The sequence below is a fragment of the Coregonus lavaretus genome (assembly GCF_964263955.1).
Source record: "Coregonus lavaretus genome assembly, contig: HAP1_SCAFFOLD_5668, whole genome shotgun sequence".
NCBI lineage: Eukaryota > Metazoa > Chordata > Actinopteri > Salmoniformes > Salmonidae > Coregonus > Coregonus lavaretus.
Window position 1 is genome coordinate 1 of NW_028157425.1, and position 25,000 is coordinate 25,000.

Below are 25,000 nucleotides of genomic sequence, written 5' to 3' on the forward strand. Positions count from 1 at the left end.
CTGCAGGGGATTTGTACTGGTGAGTGTGCGTGCATGTGTGTGGTTCGTACCGGTCTGGGTAGCGCTTGGCGTCCGCTGCACTCTGACCTCAGAGATGGCGGTGATGATGCTGTTGTTGCCATGGCGTTTAGACACCAGATCGATGATCTTCTCTGTTATCTCCTTTATAGGTGATCTGTCCATCCACTGTTCCACTGTGTACTAGAGAGAGAGAGAGAGAGAGAGAGAGAGAGAGAGAGAGAGAGAGGAGAGAGAGTGCGAGAGCGAGGGAGGAGAGAGAGAGAGAGAGAGAGAGAGAGAGAGAGGAGAGAGAGTGCGAGAGAGAGAGGAGAGAGTGCGAGAGGAGAGAGAGGAGAGAGTGCGAGAGAGAGAGAGAGAGAGAGAGAGAGGAGAGAGTGCGAGAGAGAGAGAGAGAGAGAGAGAGAGAGAGAGAGATGATCTGGTGGTGATCTGTCTAGCCGCTGGTCCGCTGTGTACTGGTAAGAATAATAAAATATGAATATTGTCCAATGTAACAAATGTGTCTCCTGCTTCATCAAAGCCTTGTTAGCCCAGGCTTCTAATGTTGAGTCAACGAGATGACAATTGGAAAGATGGCCACATGTGACTAGGTTTATCCCAACCCCTCTGCAAAACACATCACTGAACAGAGCTCCACATCACTGAACAGAGCTCCACATCGCTGAACAGAGCTCCATATAGCTGAACAGAGCTCCACATCACTGAACAGAGCTCCATATAGCTGAACAGAGCTCCACATCACTGAACAGAGCTCCATATAGCTGAACAGAGCTCCATATAGCTGAACAGAGCTCCATATAGCTGAACAGAGCTCCATATAGCTGAACAGAGCTCCATATAGCTGAACAGAGCTCCATATAGCTGAACAGAGCTCCACATCACTGAACAGAGCTCCACATCACTGAACAGAGCTCCACATCACTGAACAGAGCTCCACATCGCTGAACAGAGCTCCATATAGCTGAACAGAGCTCCACATCACTGAACAGAGCTCCATATAGCTGAACAGAGCTCCACATCACTGAACAGAGCTCCACATCACTGAACAGAGCTCCACATCGCTGAACAGAGCTCCACATCGCTGAACAGAGCTCCATATAGCTGAACAGAGCTCCACATCGCTGAACAGAGCTCCACATCGCTGAACAGAGCTCCATATAGCTGAACAGAGCTCCACATCGCTGAACAGAGCTCCATATAGCTGAACAGAGCTCCATATAGCTGAACAGAGCTCCATATAGCTGAACAGAGCTCCACATCACTGAACAGAGCTCCACATCACTGAACAGAGCTCCACATCACTAAACAGAGCTCCACATCACTGAACAGAGCTCCACATCGCTGAACAGAGCTCCACATCGCTGAACAGAGCTCCACATCGCTGAACAGAGCTCCACATCACTGAAGAACGCTCCACATAGCTGAAGAGAGCTCCACATCTAAGTTCCAAAATTAAGTTCACCAAAACAGTGTATCTAATCTGTAACTATTATCCAGAGCGTTGGGCTGTTACACCCTTTAACACACACACCACCTTCCCCATGCATACAGGAAGAATAGACTGGGTTTCAGAGACAGGAGGGTTAACCAGGCCAGCCAGTACAGCTCAGTACTGTAGACTAGATGTATGGATCCTAAGGGAAGCTTAACCAGGCCAGCTCCGGGTGACAGAATAATGAAGACTAAGGGAGATCCTTCATGCTTTACTTTGCATACATTCGTTTCCATTTTCCTCACAGTCCACAGAAATGTATTTTGATTTTAAACCAAACTCCTGACAAACGTACACACACGTGACAGGACGTGACTTACGATGCTAAGATGGATCTCATTGGTGGCGGAGGTTGAAGGGTCACAGGTTATGGAAACAGGATACTCAGAGGACACATTCTTCACCACGTACAGTTGTCTCAGCTGCTTACACACTGCCTCGATACTCAGACCCTGGAGACAGACAGAGACAGAGAGAGACAGAGAGCGACAGAGAGAGAGAGAGAGAGATATTTTATTGTTGTTATTTAAAGCACTTCAAACCCAAGAGCTGAGCCCAGAAACGAGCCCTCTCAGTCAGCTGGTGTTGGACCTAACCAACCAAGCTGACACCAGCACTGCTTCAAATGAAATAATTAAAATAAACAAAATCATGAACCAATCAAAGGACTCATATTTACAACATTGGAAAAACGAAACAAAATCCCAAAGCCCAAGGCTCTGAACAGAGAATATGAATTGACTGATTATCTCTACTCTGTCAGAGATACGAAGCAGAGACAGATACTTACCAAGTACAGGCTGAGTGACCACCAATTGGCAATAGAAACCGGCAGACATAAAAAGACATGGCTACCCAAAGAGGAGCGTATATGTGGTCACTGCACGACAGGGGAGGTAGAAACAGAGATGCACTTTCTCCTTTACTGTGATAAATATTCCTCACAAAGAGATTCATTATTCACAGAAATTACTACATTTATTCCAAATTTTAACTTATTAAACCCAGAGGAAAAACAACAAATACTCATGGGCGAAGGAGCAATGGCTCCTCTTGCAGCCAAATATGTATTTCCCTGCCATAGCCTGAGGGACACTGAATAATAACATCTGCATAGTAAATAGTAACGTACTTATTATTATTATTATTATTATTATTATTATTGTGATTATTATTCTAAATAGTAGTGGTACGGGTAGTAGGGGTGATGGTAATGATAGCAGTTTAATGATGGTGGTGGTAGTAGTAGTAGTAATGATGATGGTAGTAGGGGTGATGGTAATGATAGCAGTTTAATGATGGTGGTGGTAGTAGTAGTAGTAATGATGATGGTAGTAGGGGTGATGGTAATGATAGCAGTTTAATGATGGTGGTGGTAGTAGTGGTAGTAATGATGATGGTAGTAGGGGTGATGGTAATGATAGCAGTTTAATGATGGTGGTGGTAGTAGTAGTAGTAATGATGATGGTAGTAGGGGTGATGGTAATGATAGCAGTTTAATGATGGTGGTGGTAGTAGTAGTAGTAATGATGATGGTAGTAGGGGTGATGGTAAGGATAGCAGTTTAATGATGGTGGTGGTAGTAGTAGTAGTAATGATGATGGTAGTAGGGGTGATGGTAAGGATAGCAGTTTAATGATGGTGGTGGTAGTAGTAGTAATGATGAAGGTAGTAGGGGTGATGGTAATGATATCAGTTTAATGATGGTGGTGGTAGTAGTAGTAGTAATGATGATGGTAGTAGGCGTGATGGTAATGATATCAGTTTAATGATGGTGGTGGTAGTAGTAGTAGTAATGATGATGGTAGTAGGGGTGATGGTAATGATAGCAGTTTAATGATGGTGGTAGTAGTAGTGGTAATGATGATGGTAGTAGGGGTGATGGTAATGATAGCAGTTTAATGATGGTGGTAGTAGTAGTGGTAATGATGATGGTAGTAGGGGTGATGGTAATGATAGCAGTTTAATGATGGTGGTGGTAGTAGTAGTAGTAATGATGATGGTAGTAGGGGTGATGGTAAGGATAGCAGTTTAATGATGGTGGTGGTAGTAGTAGTAGTAATGATGATGGTAGTAGGGGTGATGGTAATGATAGCAGTTTAATGATGGTGGTGGTAGTAGTAGTAGTAATGATGATGGTAGTAGGGGTGATGGTAAGGATAGCAGTTTAATGATGGTGGTGGTAGTAGTAGTGGTAATGATGATGGTAGTAGGGGTGATGGTAAGGATAGCAGTTTAATGATGGTGGTGGTAGTAGTAGTAGTAATGATGATGGTAGTAGGGGTGATGGTAATGATAGCAGTTTAATGATGGTGGTGGTAGTAGTAGTAGTAATGATGATGGTAGTAGGGGTGATGGTATTGATAGCAGTTTAATGATGGTGGTGGTAGTAGTGGTAGTAATGATGATGGTAGTAGGGGTGATGGTAATGATAGCAGTTTAATGATGGTGGTGGTAGTAGTAGTAGTAATGATGATGGTAGTAGGGGTGATGGTAATGATAGCAGTTTAATGATGGTGGTGGTAGTAGTAGTAGTAATGATGATGGTAGTAGGGGTGATGGTAATGATATCAGTTTAATGATGGTGGTGGTAGTAGTAGTGGTAATGATGATGGTAGTAGGGGTGATGGTAATGATAGCAGTTTAATGGTGGTGGTGGTGGTAGTAGTAGTAATGATGATGGTAGTAGGGGTGATGGTAATGATAGCAGTTTAATGATGGTGGTGGTAGTAGTAGTAGTAATGATGATGGTAGTAGGGGTGATGGTAATGATAGCAGTTTAATGATGGTGGTGGTAGTAGTAGTAGTAATGATGATGGTAGTAGGGGTGATGGTAATGATAGCAGTTTAATGATGGTGGTGGTAGTAGTAGTAGTAATGATGATGGTAGTAGGGGTGATGGTAATGATAGCAGTTTAATGATGGTGGTGGTAGTAGTAGTAATGATGATGGTAGTAGGGGTGATGGTAATGATAGCAGTTTAATGATGGTGGTGGTAGTAGTAGTAGTAATGATGATGGTAGTAGGGGTGATGGTAATGATATCAGTTTAATGATGGTGGTGGTAGTAGTAGTAGTAATGATGATGGTAGTAGGGGTGATGGTAATGATAGCAGTTTAATGATGGTGGTAGTAGTAGTAGTAGTAATGATGATGGTAGTTGTAGTACTGATATAATGGTGAAGGATGACAGTTATAACTAACTAAGTTAGTTATAGTTTTATTTTCCGTTTAGCCTTTTCTATTAAATTATATTTCTACTATTGACTGTTACCATTTTATTGTTGTTATTTTATTATTTTAATAATAATAATAATAATTATTATTATTATTTACTACCATTTTATATTATTATTTGTTATTCTTTATTATTTCTTTGGCAATATTGACGCAATGTTTTCATGCCAATAAAGCAGCTTGAATTTGAATTTGAGACAGAGAGAGACAGAGACAGAGAGAGACAGAGAGGGTTAGAGAAAGAGCGAGAGCGACACACAGCCTCGATACTCAGACCATGGAGAGACAGAGACTAACATCAGTACTTTGCCTAAACATCAGAACCCATTGCGCTTTATGATTGTGAGGTCCGCTCACTTACCAAGAATTCACAAAATGGAACAAACACCAAATTGAGACTCTGAATGCAGAATTCTGCAAAAAAACATAGTTTGTGTAAAACCCAAAACCCCAAACAATGCATGCAGAGCAGAACTAGGCCAATACCGCTAGTTATCAAAATCCAGAAAAGAGCTGTTAAATTCTACAACCACCTAAAAGGAAGCGATTCCCAAACCTTCCATAACAACGCCATCACCTACAGAGAGATGAACCTGGAGAAGAGTCCTCTAAGCAACCTGGTCCTGAGGCTCTGTTCACAAACACAAACATACCCCACAGATCCCCAGGACAACAACAACAACACAATTAGACCCAACCAAATCAACAATCATGAGAAAACAAAAAGATAATTACTTGACACATTGGAAAGAATCAACAAAAAAACTGAGCAAACTAGAATGCTATTTGGCCCTAAACAGAGAGTACACAGTGGCAGAATACCTGACCGCTGTGACTGACCCAAACTTAAGGAAAGCTTTGACTATGTACAGACTCAGTGAGCATAGCCTTCCTATTGAGAAAGGCCACCGTAGGCAGACCTGGCTCTCAAGAGAAGACAGGCTATGTGCACACTGCCCACAAAATGAGGTGGAAACTGAGCTGCACTTCCTAATCAGGAAAAAAAAAGAGGACTGAGCACGCCCCCATTCTCATCGACGGGGCTGTAGTGGAACAGGTTGAGAGCTTCAAGTTCCTTGGTGTCCACATCACCAACGAACTATTATGGTCCAAACACACCAAGACAGTCGTGAAGAGGGCATGACAAAGCCTATTCCCCCTCAGGAGACTGAAAAGATTTGGCATGGGTCCTCAGATCCTCATAAAGTTCTACAGCTGCACCATCGAGAGCATCCTGACTGGTTGCATCACCGCCTGGTATGGCAATTGCTCGGCATCCGACCGCAAGGCACTACAGAGGGTAGTGCGTACGGCCCAGTACATCACTGGGGCCAAGCTTCCTGCCATCCAGGACCTCTATACCAGGCGGTGTCAGAGGAAGGCCCTAAAAATTGTCAAAGACTCCAGCCACCCTAGTCATAGACTGTTCTCTCTGCTACTGCACAGCAAGCGGTACCGGAGCGCCAAGTCTAGGTCCAAAAGGCTTCTCAACAGCTTCTACCACCAAGCCATAAGACTCCTGAACATCTAATCAAATGGCTACCCAAACTATTTGCAAAATAACATCAAATTGATCAGAAATACAGTGTAGACATTGTTAATGTTGTAAATGGATATTGTAGCTGGAAATGGCTGATTTTTACATAGATGTACAGAGGCCCATTATCAGCAACCATCAGTCCTGTGTTCCAATGGCACGTTGTGTTTGCTAATCCAAGTTTATCATTTTAAAAGGATAATTGATCATTAGAAAACCCTTTTGCAATTATGTTAGCACAGCTGAAAACTGTTGTGCTGATTAAAGAAGCAATAAAACTGGCCTTCTTGAGACTAGTTGAGTATCTGGAGCGTCAGCAATTGTGGGTTCGATTACAGAATCAAAATGGCCAGAAACAGAGAACTATCTTCTGAAACTCGTCAGTCTATTCTTGCTCTGAGAAATGAAGGCTATTCCATGCCAGAATTTGTCAAGAAACTGAAGATCTCATACAACGCTATGTACTACTCCCTTCACAGAACAGCGCAAACTGGCTCTAACCAGAATAGAAAGAGGAGTGGGAGGCCCCGGTGCACAACTGAGCAAGGGGACAAATACATTAGTGTCTAGTTTGAGAAACAGACGCCTCACAGGTCCTCAACTGGCAGCTTCATTAAATAGTACCCGCAAAACACCAGTCTCAATGTCAACAGTGAAGAGGCGACTCCGGGATGCTGACCTAGGCAGAGTTGCAAAGAAAAAGCCATATCTCAGACTGACCAATAAAAATAAAAGATTAAGATGGACAAAAGAACACAGACACTGGACATAGGAAGATTAGAAAAAAGTGTTATGGACAGACGAATCGAAGTTTGAGGTGTTCTGATCACAAAGAAGAACATTTGTGAGATGCAGACCAAATGAAAAGATGCTGGAGGAGTGCTTGATGCCGTCTGTCAAGCATGGTGGAGGCAATGTGATGGTCTGGGGGTGCTTTGGTGGTGGTAAAGTGGGAGATTTGTACAGGGTAAAAGGAATCTTGAAGAAGGAAGGCTATCACTCCATTTTGCAACGCCATGCCATACCCTGTGGACGGCGCTTGATTGGAGCAAATTTCCTCCTAAAACAGGACAATGACCCAGAGCACAGCTCCAAACTTTGCAAGAACTATTTAGGGAAGAAGCGGTCAGCTGGTATTCTGTCTGTAATGGAGTGGCCAGCACAGTCACCGGATCTCAACCCTATTGAGCTGTTGTGGGAGCAGCTTGACCGTATGGTACGTAAGAAGTGCCCATCAAGCCAATCCAACTTGTGGGAGGTGCTTCAGGAAGCATGGGGTGAAATCTCTTCAGATTACCTCAACAAATTGACAACTAGAATGCCAAAGGTCTGCAAGGCTGTAATTGCTGCAAATGGAGGATTCTTTGATGAAAGCAGTTTGAAGGACACAATTATTATTTCTATTAAAAATCATTATTTCTAACCTTGTCAATGACTACATTTCCTATTCAAACTCATTTAATGTATGTTTTCATGGAAAACAAGGACATTTCTAAGTGACCCCAAACTTTTGAACGGTAGTGTACATATTACCTCAATTACCTCAACTAACCTGTACCCCCGCACATTGACTCAATACCGGTACCCCCTGTATATAGCCTCACTATTGTTATTTTACTGCTGCTCTTTAATTATTTGTTACTTTTATTTCTTATGATTAATTTTTTTAATGTTTTTTGGTAATTTTTTGGGGTATTCTTTCTTAAAATTGCATTGTTGGTTAAGGGCTTATAAGTTAGCATTTCACTGTAAGGTCTACACCTGTTGAATTCGGCGCATGTGACAAATAACATTTGATTTAATTTGATTTGTTGTGAAAAAATAACAACAATTTAATCAATTTTATAATAAGGCTGTAACGTAACAAAATGTGGAAAAAGTCAAGGGGTCTGAATACTTTCCGAATGCACTGTATTTCCCATGCCAATAAAGCCCATTTGAATTGAATTGAGATGGGGTTAGAAATGGTTAGAAAGAGGGGTTAGAGAGAGAGAGAGAGAGACAGATACAGAGGGTTAGAGAGAGAGAGAGAGAGAGACAGAGGTACAGAGAGGGGGACCATCACTGTCTGAAGCTAAAGCTGTCACACTTGTTAGACGCTGTGTGGTGGTGGAGTCACCAGTGGTCCTGTTACAGCTTACAGACATATGATCCCCTCTGTGTGTGTGTGTGTGTGTGTGTGTGTGTGTGTGTGTGTTCTGACATCTTACAATAATCCTACATTGTGGTCACATTCTAAGGGGATAATGGAGTATTAAGTCATTCTCTGGGCAGCAGTTATGAATGATGTTGTAGTTTGGTTTCAGATGAGGAACACACGTAGTAGGAAGAGACAGCACAGGGACACAGAACTGATAGCAGGAAGAGACAGCACAGGGACACAGAACTGATAGTAGGAAGAGACAGCACAGGCTGTGAAAGAATGGCTGGGCTGAGAGCCGCTGGGCTGAGAGCCGCTGGGCTGAGAACCGCTGGGCTGAGAGCCGCTGGGCTGAGAACCGCTGGGCTGAGCAGAAAGGTGGAGGAGAAGAGGTATAGTGACCCAATAGCCCCTTAATTCAATCTCTGGCTGCCTAGGGCAAAAGTAGTGCACTCTGTGGAATAGGTGTCCTAGGTTAGAGAGCGGCTGAGCTGGACAGCTGAGGAGGACGTTAGTAAAGAGGGAAAACGACCCAAATCAATCTGGGCACGGTCTCACCCTGGGCACGGTCTCTGACTCACCCTGGGCACGGTCTCTGACTCACCCTGGGCACGGTCTCTGACTCACCCTGGGCACGGTCTCTGACTCACCCTGGGCACGGTCTCTGACTCACCCTGGGCACGGTCTCACCCTGGGCATGGTCTCTGTCTCACCCTGGGCATGGTCTCTGACTCACCCTGGGCACGGTCTCTGTCTCACCCTGGGCACGGTCTCTGTCTCACCCTGGGCACGGTCTCTGTCTCACCCTGGGCACGGTCTCTGTCTCACCCTGGGCACGGTCTCTGTCTCACCCTGGGCACGGTCTCTGTCTCACCCTGGGCACGGTCTCTGTCTCACCCTGGGCACGGTCTCTGTCTCACCCTGGGCACGGTCTCTGACTCACCCTGGGCACGGTCTCTGTCTCACCCTGGGCACGGTCTCACCCTGGGCATGGTCTCTGACTCACCCTGGGCATGGTCTCTGACTCACCCTGGGCACGGTCTCACCCTGGGCACGGTCTCTGTCTCACCCTGGGCACGGTCTCTGTCTCACCCTGGGCACGGTCTCACCCTGGGCATGGTCTCTGTCTCACCCTGGGCATGGTCTCTGACTCACCCTGGGCACGGTCTCACCCTGGGCACGGTCTCTGTCTCACCCTGGGCACGGTCTCTGTCTCACCCTGGGCACGGTCTCTGACTCACCCTGGGTACGGTCTCTGACTCACCCTGGGCACGGTCTCTGACTCACCCTGGGCACGGTCTCACCCTGGGCATGGTCTCTGACTCACCCTGGGCACGGTCTCACCCTGGGCATGGTCTCTGACTCACCCTGGGCACGGTCTCTGACTCACCCTGGGCACGGTCTCACCCTTGGCATGGTCTCTGACTCACCCTGGGCACGGTCTCTGACTCACCCTGGGCACGGTCTCTGACTCACCCTGGGCACGGTCTCTGACTCACCCTGGGCACGGTCTCTGACTCACCCTGGGCACGGTCTCTGACTCACCCTGGGAACGGTCTCTGACTCACCCTGGGCACGGTCTCTGACTCACCCTGGGCATGGTCTCACCCTGGGCACGGTCTCACCCTGGGCACGGTCTCTGACTCACCCTGGGCATGGTCTCTGTCTCACCCTGGGCATGGTCTCTGACTCACCCTGGGCATGGTCTCTGACTCACCCTGGGCACGGTCTCTGACTCACCCTGGGCATGGTCTCACCCTGGGCACGGTCTCACCCTGGGCACGGTCTCTGACTCACCCTGGGCACGGTCTCTGACTCACCCTGGGAACGGTCTCTGACTCACCCTGGGCACGGTCTCTGACTCACCCTGGGCATGGTCTCACCCTGGGCACGGTCTCACCCTGGGCACGGTCTCTGACTCACCCTGGGCATGGTCTCTGACTCACCCTGGGCATGGTCTCTGACTCACCCTGGGCATGGTCTTTGTCTCACCCTGGGCATGGTCTCTGACTCACCCTGGGCATGGTCTCTTTGGTGAACGTAAGTGTTATGTTGGCGCAGCTGTTGTCGTGGTAACCGGAGCTGGGGTGGCATTTGGTGGGCGGTGGGGAGGAGGGGTGGCACTCCCCCAGACCCAGACACGGCCGGATGAAACACTGCTCCTCCCTGATTGGTACACAGCTCTGACCAGTCAGACACCCGGCCCCACCTCCTCCGCTACCGTGACCTTTAACCCCAACGCTGACTCGGCAGGACTGAAGACCACACCACATCTGAAATCAATCAATCAATTAATCAATCAATATATCACATCTGTAACACACAACAAAAATATCTACATTTGAGATATAGGAAAGAATACACACATTTATTCAAGACACCACGGTTACAAAATTGCAGTAACTTTCCCAACATTTCAAGGTTTTCCAGAAATCCCAGTTTGAGGATTCCCTCCCTGATTACAGAATCTAACTAGGATTTCTGTCAAACCTGGAACTTTTTGGGAATGTTACCGGAGTTTTGCAACCCTATAAGATACACGTAGATATGTAAAAGGTAAGAGAGGAGAAGTTAAGGTTGGGTACGCACTCTAGTACAGACAACCTTCCCATCAGAGCACTGGCAGGTGTTGCAACCATCACCCCACTTCGCTCCTTCAGGGGTTGGACGACTGTTCCCCGAGCACGGCCTCAGAGTCACTGTAACACACCCAAGACTTTACATGTCATCTCTACTGACTGTGTGTGTGTGTGAGAGAGAGAGAGAGAGAGAGAGAGAGAGAGAGAGAGAGAGAGAGAGAGAGAGAGAGAGAGAGAGTGTGAGAGCATGAGAGAGAGAGCGCGAGAGAGCGACTGAAAGAGCGAGTGAAAGACTGTGAGTGAAAGAGTAGGGATGGGCACGTTTAATCGAAATATCCGCATATCCGAACGGACGTTAGTAGAGACTAACACTTGTGAGACAGAGTATTCATTTTTGGAGAACTTTTTTTAGGCCCAATTTTAACAATGAAAAGTCTTTGTCTAAATTAAATTCTCCATGATGTTACATTGTTACACACATATATGATATAACTGCCAAAATAATGCTATGCCAAGATGCATTGAAGCTGTTCTGGCTCGTTGGTGGCCCCAAGGCCCTATTAACACACCTGGCTCGTTGGTGGCCCCAAGGCCCTATTAACACACCTGGCTCGTTGGTGGCCCCAAGGCCCTATTAACACACGTTATGTTTCCTTTATTTTGGCAGTTACCTGTACCATGACATTTGAAACGCTTCATTTAATAAAACAACACACTTTAGTATGGTGCGTTGTGCTACGGCTGATAAAGAAGTAAGGTGGCTGTCATTGTTTACAGTTACACACTAGTAAAAAAGCTCCTTTTCTCACTCACGGGCTCACGGGTTGAGTTTTACATGAAAAGGCATTTTACTACCACAGTGCATTTAGCCCTCTGGTCAGCCCTGACAACAGTATGCTATTTTCCCCAACTTCAAATAGCGATTAGCCTACAGGTACGCACCAATGGAGAGTCCACAAGACCTGACACAGATCAATGCAAAACCCACAGCAGAATACTTTTTTGGAAACAGAATCAGTTCTACAGTATAATGATGGCTACGGTTACCGGAACGTTACCGGAACGTTACCGGAATAGCATCCTGAAAACTACTGCACACCGTCTGCTGTTGTGGCATTTTGCGTCATTCTGATTGGTTAAGAGATTAGAACAAAAGTGTTGTTATTTTTTGTTGTAAAAAAAAAAAAAAAACACGATTATCCGCATATCCGAAAGAAATACCATAATATTATTGGAATAGTAAAATAATTTCCCCATGAAAGAGAGAGATTGTGAGCTAGTGAGTGAGTGTTGTCTGAGACCCTTACCTTCTTCACAACGTGGTCCAGCTCGGTCTTGGGGACACAGGCAGTGGAAGCCATTGATTTCATCGACACAGGTAGCACCAAACGCACACGGAGAGGACTGGCATTCGTTGATATCTGACAAACACACACACACACACACACACACACACACACACACACACACACACACACACACACACACACACAGCGGTCAGGAACGATCCAATTATGTTTGACATTAAGACTTTAGCTACACTGTTTTGAAGTTTTTTTGGGGCTGACAATCACATGATCTCAGTCTCTGGAGTTAATAACAGTCTTTAAATCAGTCAGGATGGATGTACCCCTCTAGATCTACATTAGAACCAGGTATGTAGAGCTGAAGGGTGTATCCCAAATAGCACCCTATTCCCTACATAGTGCACTACTTTAGACCAGGGCCCATAGGGGAATAGGGTGCTATTTGGGATGTAGCCCGAGGAAAGCTGAAGGACAGTAGAACAAAGCTTAGTGACAGGAGGAATGTGAAGATCATCTGAAAGCCTTTAAGAGGGAAAACGATCCGTGTAATCACTGTCAGATAGAGACCTGGCTGTGTCTGACCCAGACCAGACCCAGCCACTCTAACTTACGGCTCGGCCAGAGATCATGACATGGGGTTGAGGAAGGGAGAGGCAGGGTGAGGAGATACTTACTGATCCTGCAGTCTGGCCCAGCGAACCCTGGAGCGCACTCACATCGATACCAGTTATCACCATCTACACAGGTACCACTGTTATAACTGGAGAGGAGGAGAGGATGAAGAGGAGGAGAGGACGAAGAGGAGGAGAGGACGAAGAGGAGGAGAGGACGAAGAGGGAAGAGGACGAAGAGGAGGAGAGGACGAAGAGGAGGAGAGGACGAAGAGGAGGAGAGGACGAAGAGGAGGAGAGGACGAAGAGGGAAGAGGACGAAGAGGAGGAGAGGACAAAGAGGAGGAGAGGACGAAGAGGAGGAAAGGACGAAGAGGGAAGATGACGAAGAGGAGGAGAGGACGAAGAGGAGGAGAGGAGGATGAGGGAAGAGGACGAAGAGGAGAAGAGGAGGATGAGGGAAGAGGACGAAGAGGAGAAGAGGAGGATGAGGAGAGCAGGGACAGAGAAAAAGAGGAGGGAGAGAGCGAGAGAGAGAGAGAGAGAGAGAGAGAGAGAGAGAGAGAGAGAGAGAGAGAGAGAGAGAGAGAGAGAGAGAGAGAGAGAGAGAGAGAGAGAGAGAGAGAGAGAGAGAGAGAGAGAGAGAGAGAGAGAGAGAGAGAGAGAGAGAGAGAGAGAGAGAGAGAGAGAGAGAGACAGAGAGAGAGAGAGAGAGAGAGAGAGAGAGAGAGAAAGGGATCAGTCGCAGTTCAACATCAAAACATCTTAGTCAAACTGAAGTCTCTCCGCCTTCGTCCCGAATTACAACCTTATCCCCTACATAGTGCCCTATGGGTCCTGGTCAAAAGTAGTGTACTATGTAGGGAATAGGGTGCAATTTGGGACCAATCCTCATACTAGGAAGGGCAGGGGGATATCTATATCAAACATAAATAGCTCTACCATTATGTCACATACTTCAAGGTGGTATTCCCCTTCAATCAAACAACATACAATAACCATCAAACATACAATAACCATTAAACATATTACATTTTTAGTCATTTAGCAGACGCTCTTATCCAGAGCGACTTACAGTTAGTGAGTGCATACATTATTTTTTATTTTTTCATACTGGCCCCCCATGGGAATCGAACCCACAACCCTGGCGTTGCAAACGCCATGCTCTACCAACTGAGCTACATCCCTGCCGGCCATTCCCTCCCCTACCCTGGACGACGCTGGGCCAATTGTGCGCCGCCCCATGGGTCTCCCGGTCACGGCCGGCTACGACAGAGCCTGGATTCGAACCAGGATCTCTAGTGGCACAGTGCCTTAGACCTCTGCACCACTTGGGAGGCAAACAACATACAATAACCATCAAACAGCATACAATAACCATCAATAACCATTTAAACAACATACAATAACCATCAATAACCATTTAAACAACATACAATAACCATCAAACAACATACAATAACCATCAATAACCATTTAAACAACATACAATAACCATCAAACAACATACAATAACCATCAATAACCATTTAAACAACATACAATAACCATCAAACAACATACAATAACCATTATAGTCTGTGTCCTTCCTTCCATCAACATAACCATTATAGTCTGAATCCCCAATGGCCCTCTATTCTGTGTATAGTGCAGTACTTTTGACCAGAGCCCTATCGGTAGTCCACTCTAAAGGGGACAGGTTGCCTCTAACATGTTCTGGTCTCCTTTAAATGACCAGATGATATTTCTGTTAACTACCTGAGGTTACACACACACACACACACACACACACACACACACACACACACACACACACACACACACACACACACACCATCGGCTGGAGTACTGGGTGCACAACAGGGTTAGGCTGAACGCACCCTAGGGAGGGGAGGGAGGGAGGATGGGAGCGAAGGAGGGGTGAGTCAGTGTTTCCCAGAGAGACAGAGAGAACCTGCAGGTGAGAAACTTCCCAACAACAGTACAGACTGCAGAACAAATCAGGGTTCAAATACTATTCGCCATCATTTCAAATAATGTATCTGGGCCAGATCCCACCCGTCTGTCAGGCCAGGCAGGCTATAGAAAATGTTTAAATATTTGATAGATTTGAAATACTATTTGAACTCTGGAACGGTGCAAAGTAGAGGAATACCTTGTCCTGTTCTGATCTGTTGACGCTTGTTCGACTCTATAGGAAATGTTTTCCACTTACCATGGGTGGGGATTACAGTCGTTGGTATCTGAAAGAAAGAGAGTTATGTTATTTTTCACATGCATGTGAGCAGAGACGACAACAGACTAGAGAGAGAGAGAAGAGACCACCCCCCCAAAATAAGACCCCCCCCCCATCCACAACCACAATACCCCCCCTCCCCCCCACCAGGGGGGTGATATTAATGATCAGGTAGTCCTCTAAGCAGGCACACCAGGGGGTGATATTAATGATCAGGTAGTCCTGTAAGCAGGGACACCAGGGGGTGATATTAATGATCAGGTAGTCCTCTAAGCAGGGACACCAGGGGGTGATATTAATGATCAGGTAGTCCTGTAAGCAGGCACACCAGGGGGTGATATTAATGATCAGGTAGTCCTGTAAGCAGGCACACCAGGGGGTGATATTAATGATCAGGTAGTCCTGTAAGCAGGGAGACCAGGGGGTGATATTAATGATCAGGTAGTCCTCTAAGCAGGGACACCAGGGGGTGATATTAATGATCAGGTAGTCCTGTAAGCAGGGACACCAGGGGGTGATATTAATGATCAGGTAGTCCTCTAAGCAGGGACACCAGGGGGTGATATTAATGATCAGGTAGTCCTGTAAGCAGGGAGACCAGGGGGTGATATTAAAGGTAGAGCAGAAGACCCGGTGAGTATACCCACTCCTCCTCCACCAGGTAAAGGTGTTTCCCCTCCTCCTTCCCCCCCAGGTATACCCACTCTGTTTACAGGTGTCTCCCTCCCAGCCCTCCTTGCAGACGCAGGTGAAGGAGTCCCCGCTGGTCACACAGGTCCCGCCGTACTCACAGGGGTTAGGAAGACAGCTGCTGCTCTTCGCTAGAGGAGGAGAGAGAGAGATGAGAGGACAGCAGTGTTAGTTCATCTGGCTCATATTCATTTGGGTACCGTAGCAAATTTTGTAAAAACATTGTGCAACAAAAAAGCGAACGCAAGTGTGTCCTATTGCATGAGTTGAAATAGTACCTCCACGTTTCAGCCTGGTTAGTGCCTAGTGAACAGACCCTGGTCTAGACCCAGGGGAGGGAGGGCAGCCCCTCCCATCCAAACTAATTTACCTATATTACAGGTAGCCCCTCCCATCCAAACTAATTTACCTATATTACAGGTAGCCCCTCCCATCCAAACTAATTTACCTATATTACAGGTAGCCCCTCCCATCCAAACTAATTTACCTATATTACAGGTAGCCCCTCCCATCCAAACTAATTTACCTATATTACAGGTAGCCCCTCCCATCCAAACTAATTTAACTATATTACAGGTAGCCCCTCCCATCCAAACTAATGTACCTATATTACAGGTAGCCCCTCCCTCCCATCCAAACTAATTTACCTATATTACAGGTAGCCCCTCCCATCCAAACTAATTTACCTATATTACAGGTAGCCCCTCCCATCCAAACTAATTTACCTATATTACAGGTAGCCCCTCCCATCCAAACTAATTTACCTATATTACAGGTAGCCCCTCCCATCCAAACTAATTTACCTATATTACAGGTAGCCCCTCCCATCCAAACTAATTTACCTATATTACAGGTAGCCCCTCCCATCCAAACTAATTTACCTATATTACAGGTAGCCCCTCCCATCCAAACTAATTTACCTATATTACAGGTAGCCCCTCCCATCCAAACTAATTTACCTATATTACAGGTAGCCCCCTCCCATCCAAACTAATGTACCTATATTACAGGTAGCCCCTCCCATCCAAACTAATGTACCTATATTACAGGTAGCCCCCTCCCATCCAAACTAATGTACCTATATTACAGGTAGCCCCTCCCATCCAAACTAATTTACCTATATTACAGGTAGCCCCCTCCCATCCAAACTAATTTACCTATATTACAGGTAGCCCCTCCCATCCAAACTAATTTAACTATATTACAGGTAGCCCCTCCCATCCAAACTAATTTACCTATATTACAGGTAGCCCCCTCCCATCCAGGGGAACAGTTGCACTGGAAGGTGTCTCCCTCGTCATGGCATGTTCCTCCGTTGTTACAGGTAGCCTCGTCACACTGGCTCTCACCTGGAGACAGACACAGGATTAAAACATTAGAACTTTTATAACACACATGATTAAAACAGAGCTTTCATAACACACATGATTAAAACAGAGCCTTTATAACACACACATATAGTACACCCCTGGGTGAATACTTCCAACCATCAGCACATCAAATCCAATCAAATTTTATTTGCCACATGCGCCGAATACAACAGGTGTAGACATTACAGTGAAATGCTTACTTACAAGCCCTTAACCAACAATGCAGTTAAAAAAAAAAGTGCTAAGCAAAAAATAGATAAGTAAAAAATAAAAGGACTATTTGCATTTGCCGGGGGTCTAAGTGACCCCAAACTTTTGAACGGTAGTGTACATGTGGGTAGAGTTAAAGTGACAATGCATTAATCATAAACAGAGTAGCAGCAGCGTAAAAAAGGGGGATGGGGTGGGGTGGGTTGGGGGGGGGGTCAGTGCAAATAGTCCAGGTAGCCATGATTAGCTGTTCAGGAGTCTTATGGCTTGGGGGTAGAAGCTGTTAAGAAGCCTTTTGGACCTAGACTTGGCGCTCCGGTACCGCTTGCCGTGCGGTAGCAGAGAGAACCAGATGACTAGGGTGGCTGGAGTCTTTGACAATTTTTAGGGCCTTCCTCTGACACCGCCTGGTATAGAGGTCCTGGATGGCAGGAAGCTTGACCCCAGTGATGTACTGGGCTGTACGCACTACCCACTGTAGTGCCTTGCGGTCGGAGGCCGGGCAATTTCCATACCAGGCGGTGATGCAACCAGTCAGGATGCTCTCGATGGTGCAGCTGTATAACTTTTTGAGGATCTGAGGACCCATGCCGAATCTTTTCAGTCTCCTGAGGGGGAATAGGCTTTGTCGTGCCCTCTTCACGACTGTCTTGGTGTGTTTGGACCATGATAGTTTGTTGGTGATGTGGACAACAAGGAACTTGAAGCTCTCAACATGTTCCACTACAGCCCCGTCGATAAGAATGGGGGCGTGCTCAGTCCTCTTTTTTTTTTTTCTGTAGTCCACAATCATCTCCTTTCTCTTGATCACGTTGAGGGAGAGGTTGTTATCCTGGCACCACACTGCCAGGTCTCTGACCTCATCCTATTAGGCTGTCTCATCGTTGTCGGTAATCAGACCTACCACTGTTGTGTTGTCGGCAAATTTAATGATGGTGTTGGAGTCGTGCCTGGCCTGGCCATGCAGTCATGTGAACAGGGAGTACAGGAGGGGACTGAGCACGCACCCCTGAGGGGCCCCCGTGTTGAGGATCAGCGTGGCAGATGTGTTGTTACCTACCCTTACCACCTGGGGGCGGCCCGTCAGGAAGTCCAGGATCCAGTTGCAGAGGGAGGTGTTTAGTCCCAGGGTCCTTAGCTTAGTGATGAGCTTTGAGGGCACTATGGTGTTGAACGCTGAGCTGTAGTCAATGAATAGCATTCTCACGTAGGTGTTCCTCTTGTCCAGGTGGGAAAGGGCAGTGTGGAGTGCAATAGAGATTGCATCATCTGTGGATCTGTTGGGGCGGTATGCAAATTGGAGTGGGTCTAGGGTTTCTGGGATGATGGTGTTGATGTGAGCCATGACCAGCCTTTCAAAGCACTTCATGGCTACAGACGTGAGTGCTACGGGTCGGTAGTCATTTAGGCAGGTTATCTTAGTGTTCTTGGGCCCAGGGACTATGGTGGTCTGTTTGAAACATGTTGGAATTACAGACAATTTGAAAATGTCAGTGAAGACACTTGCCAGTTGGTCAGCACATGCTCGGAGTACACGTCCTGGTAATCCGTCTGGCCCTGCGGCTTTGTGAATGTTGACCTGCTTAAAAGTCTTACTCACATTGTGACGGCCCTGAATATTTCTGAACCGTCTCAAGGCTTCTCCTTCTAATAGGGCGCTTCCCCTTTAATTCCCCATTAAATAGCCAGCATCAGCTGCGCAAAAGAGAAGTTGTGATTGAGACCTGAAGGAGGATGTGTACTACCTTCAGTTCATGAAGCTTCGCCATGACATTTGTTTTGTTGCCTTACAGTGTGTTTTGTGGCCTTAAAGCGAGTTTACCCAGGATTGGATCCACTCTGTGCGCTGTGGACTACAACTCTCCGTTGGTTTTCGTGGCCTTTCCTCCGCTGGAGGGCTGTTGGCGGATTGTCTGACTGACCGACTGACTACAACTTTTTGTATACGGTATTTCATTTGTTTGGGGTGATGTATACTGTGATTTATGTAGTTGTGAGGACGTATTATTCTTTGGGTAGTCTTTGATACGCTTTATAGTTGTGTTACAAAATAAGTGTTATTTTGAGTGTATGAATATACTGGGTTTATGCTACGGACAAGCGTTGCGGGACTAAGGGCACTTGAGCCACGGAACTTATTTACCGGGCTGGACTCTTTTTATGCCCGAGGTACAGGACATTTCTAAATGAACATAAGTGCATTGATTTGTTATATTGTTGTGTGTGGGTGGGTGTGATCATTTATGTTGTGAATACAACCAAGCAAAAGAATACACTTGTTTGAAGTTCTTTCCAAGGTTTTTAGGGGTTTATGAAAAGTATATTTCCATCTTGACTTTTACATAAGTCCTTTGTATTGGTGTGACTTGACGGACCAGATGGGACTTATTCCCTCCCGAACTAAAAGGAGAAACCCATGCTTTCTCTGGTAGGCACAACCTACCTGGCACCCCTATAAATACCTCAAGTCAAAACCGTTACATAAAAAATGGCACCCCAGATGGGACTCATTCCCTCCCGAACTAAAAGGAGAAACCTATGCTTTCTCTGGTAGGCACAACCTACCTGGCACCCCTATAAATGCCTCAAGTCAAAACCGTTACATAAAAAATGGCACCCCAGATGGGACCTGAACATTGAGAACTAACCAAAGCAAATCTTTTGAGTGGAATTAAAATAATGGATTCACTACAAGAAAATGAGCTCATCCATATCCTACCTGTCAATGGGAATACACAGGGCCATTCTGACTACCGAGCCAACAATACAAATCATAATGTGAATGGAAATAATGGAGTTGATGTGGGCCAGAGCCCTGGGAATCTAAATGCTCGGTCTGGACCACAGGCCACAGGTCTAACTAGTAACTCACTTATTGACATGGATCTGTGTGAAGGTACTGAGCTAGCCCTCCCTCTGACGCCCAATCTTCCTCCATTGTCTGGTTTATCTCCAGAGGTTGTAGTCTTACAACTTCAAGGTGACATCCTTGATATTCGTAAGACTCAACAACATCTCCAAACTCTAATCCATCATAAATTCAAATGTCTGAGTGTAGAGCAACAACAGAGTGCCATGGAATTCAGAAACTCACTGAGTACTCTAACTCACACTCTGACAGAGCTCAGTGAGAGTGGAAGACAGGAAATTACTGGTGCCATGGACAGGCAGTTTGACTACCAACAAAGCCAACTCACTGCCACTCTCCAGTGGCGCCTGCAACATCATCACACTGAGGTCCTCAAGGACGTCAATTCTGTATTTTCTCCCCTGGTTAACACTGTAGACCACTTGCAGACAGCGCTCTCTAATTGTGTTAAAATGTTGGATGATGTGTCTGTTGACATGGCCTCCATTAGGCACAACTCCTTGCACAGAGCTTCTCTTGTGTCCACTTCTGTTCAGACCACTGAGGGCCAAGCGGGCACCTCAGAACAGCCAAGACAAGGCCATGCTGCAGCCACCCCTTGCAGGATGCAATCCACCATGCATCCTGGTGTTCATTTTCATGGTCCCATAACTCCCTCACCCTCTACTTCCTCAATCCCTCCTAGCTCTTTTGTTCATGGTGATTTGAGTAGACGTCATGTGGGAGCGATGCCCATTAAATTGCAATTTCCCACCTTTGGGAAAAAGGATGACAGTCCTGATCCGCTAATGTATCTGGAAAGATGTCATGACTTTCTTGCCCTCAATCCCCTGGCTGACGAAGAACTCCTTGCCACATTGAGGAATGTGTTGCATGGGACAGCTCGAGACTGGTGGGATGTGGCACGTCTCACCACTACCTCCTGGGCTGACTTTGAGGCCAAGTTTTCCTCTGCATTTCTGTCTGAGGACTACACAGATGAGCTGGCAGACAGAGTCAGGAATCGAGTGCAAAGGGAGAATGAGAATATTCGTGACTTTGCATACGGTTATCACTCCCTGTGCAGAAGGTGGAAACCTGGCATTGAGGAGGAAGAGGTCATTAAGTTGATCTTGAAGAACATCAACCCACTACTAGCCAGTCAACTCAGAGAAAGAGTCACCACTGTCGATGGACTGGTTCGCCTGGGACAGCAGTTCGAGAAGGACAGAGAATGCCAACAGCAATATGAACAGAGAAAGAAACAGACACCCAGACAGTTACCCAAGCCAGATCATCAACCACAGCCAGAGTCTCCAGCCAAGACCCCTCCCATGTTCTGTTGGAGATGTAGCCAAAAGGGACATTCTTCAGCTACATGTCCAAGACCGTATCAAGTAAACCCTTCCAGAAACCACAAATCACAACAGGCCAACACCCCTAACACCCTTCGCAGGAACGACCATCCTACTCTGGGTGCTTTGACCAGAGCTGAAACCTCAAGAGTCACTGCCTACGCCCCCCCGCCGACATCCCCTTCCTTTCAGTTAATACCACACCAGCTGGTGTTACCCCTGTCCATAGGCCCATGGACAGGAAGAGCCATCCTGGACACCGGGGCATCCTACACACTGCTCAATGAGAAACTGTGGAAGGAGGTTGAAGGTCCAAAATACAACTTGAAGCCGTGGACAGAAGGTCCACTGTATCTGGCTGACGGTGCGGCTAAACGACCACTTGGATGGAGTGAGGTGGAGTTCCGCCTGTGTAACCGCTCCTATATGATTCCTTCGGTTATCCTACAAAACAAGAACCTTGCTTTTCCTGTCGTGTTGGGAATTGATTTCATGTACTTCAGTGGTGTCCAGATTGATATCGCACACAATTGCTACTGGTTTCCAAACAATCCGAGCAAGAAGCATTTCTTCCAATCAGAAGTTACAAAGTTACATGATTGGGGTCTAAATGTGGCAGTCTTCTCTGCCGTTGCTACGGTACCACTAACCCTGGATAATCCTTCTGAGGATCTCCTTTTACAGGCTGTAAGAAGAGCTCAGCTGGAACAGCCAGAGGAGTTAAGGCTGTTGGAACAGCTGCAGAATAATGCTGATGTGTGTACTGTAAAGTTAGGACGCACCGGACTCCTGAAGCACAAAATATTCCTTACACAGGAAATGCCGATCAAGCAAAAGCCATATCGTTTGTCCCCAGCGAAGCTAATCATCCAAAAGGGACTCATTAATGATATGTTGACACAAGATATAATAGAACGTTCCTCCTCTCCCTGGGCTGCTCCTGTTGTCCTCATTCCAAAAAAGACCGGTGGTCTTAGATTTTGTGTGGACTATAGGAAGACCAACAATGTTTCCCAGACTGATGCCTATCCTCTTCCCACCATCCACGAGATCCTGGAGTCATTGTCTGGCGCTGTTGTGTTCACTACCCTTGACCTCAATAGTGGCTATTGGCAGGTTGAGATGGACCAGGAAAGCAAGGACAAGACTGCTTTTGTCTGTGCTGAGGGCTTGTTTTCCTTTAAGGTGATGCCTTTTGGATTAAAGAATGCACCTGCCACTTTCCAAAGACTCATGGAGATTGCGTTAGGTGAGCTCAAAGGGAAGATATGTTTCGTCTACCTGGACGATATAATTATCTACTCCCAGAACAGAGAGCAACACTTTCAAGACCTTCAAGCAGTGTTGGACAAGCTAAGAGAAGCTGGTCTGACAGTGAACATGAAGAAGAGCAACTTCTGCCAAACCTCCCTGAAGTTCCTTGGCCATATTGTGTCTTGTGATGGTATTCATGTGGATCCTGAAAAGACCAAGGCTGTACAAGACTTCCCTGTGCCAACCACACTCAAGGCCCTTCAACGGTTCCTTGGGATGGCTGGATGGTACCATCGGTTTGTGTGGAACTTCTCCCAGGTGGCAGAACCCCTCAACGGGTTGAAGCGAAAAGGAGCGAAATTCCGATGGACGGCAGAGTGCCAGAACTCCTTTGAAACCCTGAAACGACACCTCGTCACCCCTCCCATTTTGGGTCATCCCAACTTTGATTTCCCTTTTGTTGTTTACACTGATGCAAGTGATGTTGGACTTGGTGCTGTCCTAGTCCAACAGACTGGACTTGGTACTGAAGAAGTGCTAGCGTTCGCCAGTCGGACATTGAATGGAGCAGAACGGAACTACTCCACAACCGAGCAAGAGTGCCTTGCAGTTGTCTGGGCTTTGGAAAAGTGGAGGTACTACCTGGAGGGAAGACACTTCACTGTGGTCACTGACCATTCCTCCCTTGTGTGGGTGTTCAAGACCAACAAACCAAGCACCAGGCTCATCAGATGGGCTCTACGGTTGCAAGAGTTCACCGTTGCAGTAGAATACAGGAAAGGAAAATACAACACTGTTCCAGATGCCTTATCCAGAGCTCCTGCTTGTGGTAATGGTGGCCCTCATCTTACATGTGCTACTGTCCTGTCTAGCAGTCGAGACTCACCCAAAACTGACTTTCCCATCTCTGATGAGGTCATTTGGAAAGCCCAACAGGATGATCCCGAAGTACAGGCTTTGTACCAGACTATCCTGGAAGATGAAGAAAAGATGGTCAACCCTACCACAAAGTTGACCATCATTGAAGACAAAGTCTACCGAGTTGTACAACTACCTCACAGAACACACTACCAAATATACATACCTGAAACTCTACGCCTTCAACTGCTTCAACATTTCCATGAAGACCCATTAGCTGGTCATTTGGGCAGGTTCAAAACCTACAAACGTTTGCAAGCATTACTGTACTGGCCACATCTGAGCATGGATGTGAAATCACATATCCGAAAATGTCAGGTTTGTCAAATGTACAAACCAGAAGGTAGAAAACCTGCTGGCAAGTTGCAGCAAACTGTGGTTACCCGACCTTGGGAAATGTTAGGAGTGGATTTGATGGGTCCATTTCCTAGAAGCTCCAATCAGAATGTGTACATGCTTGTTTTTGTTGATTACTATTCCAAGTGGGTTGAGCTCTTTGCCCTGCGTCAGGCCACAGCGAGGACCGTCTCTAACATCCTTACGAGAGAGATCCTGACTCGCTGGGGAGTGCCTGATTACATTCTGTCTGATCGAGGTTCCCAATTTGTCTCTGATCTCTTTGGAGAGACCTGCCAAAGATGGAACCTGAGACAGAAGTTGACCACAGCCTATCACCCACAGACCAACCTCACTGAGAGAGTAAATCGAACCTTGAAGACCATGGTTGCTTCCTATGTAGGGACCCAGCACAAACACTGGGACAAGCACCTTCACGAGTTTCGATTTGCCCTGAATTCTGCTGTGCAAGAGTCCACTGGAGTCACACCTGCAGAGCTGAACCTAAGTCGTCTCCTCCGAGGACCCTTGGATATGGTGCTACAGCCCCAGCAGCTTACTCCAGACGCTGCTTGCTATGACCAGGTAGTCCATCTCCACGACTTGAGAGCTCTTGTCTCAAGGAACATGATCCAGGCTCGACTCAAGCAGAAGAGAAATTATGATAAGAACAGACGAGACCTGCAGTTCCAGCTTCGTGATCGGGTGTGGCTTCGCTCTCATCCTTACTCGAAAGCTGAACAATTCTTCTCGGCCAAGCTCGCTCCTAAATGGCAAGGACCATATAGGATTGTGGAGCAGGTGGGCCCTTTGAACTACCGAGTGGTGAAAGAGGACACAGGTGAAGATATGCGCGTTGT

The 25,000-nt window shown here is 46.5% G+C and overlaps 1 protein-coding gene across 1 annotated transcript in view; it reads right to left on the reverse strand.

The window, feature by feature from the left end:
* Positions 1-50: 50 nt before the first annotated feature.
* LOC311125445 (protein jagged-1b-like) overlaps positions 51-25,000 on the reverse strand; it is a gene marked incomplete at both ends in the record, with an annotated part of 35,833 nt that continues 10,883 nt past the window's right edge. Inside the window, 9 exons of the mRNA XM_084199497.1 lie at positions 51-201; positions 1,834-1,965; positions 10,442-10,699; positions 11,016-11,125; positions 12,313-12,426; positions 12,987-13,072; positions 15,139-15,166; positions 15,864-15,980; positions 17,085-17,198. Of these exons, the coding sequence (XP_084055623.1) occupies positions 51-201; positions 1,834-1,965; positions 10,442-10,699; positions 11,016-11,125; positions 12,313-12,426; positions 12,987-13,072; positions 15,139-15,166; positions 15,864-15,980; positions 17,085-17,198 (1,110 nt within the window). The remainder of the gene's footprint in view (positions 202-1,833; positions 1,966-10,441; positions 10,700-11,015; positions 11,126-12,312; positions 12,427-12,986; positions 13,073-15,138; positions 15,167-15,863; positions 15,981-17,084; positions 17,199-25,000) is intronic.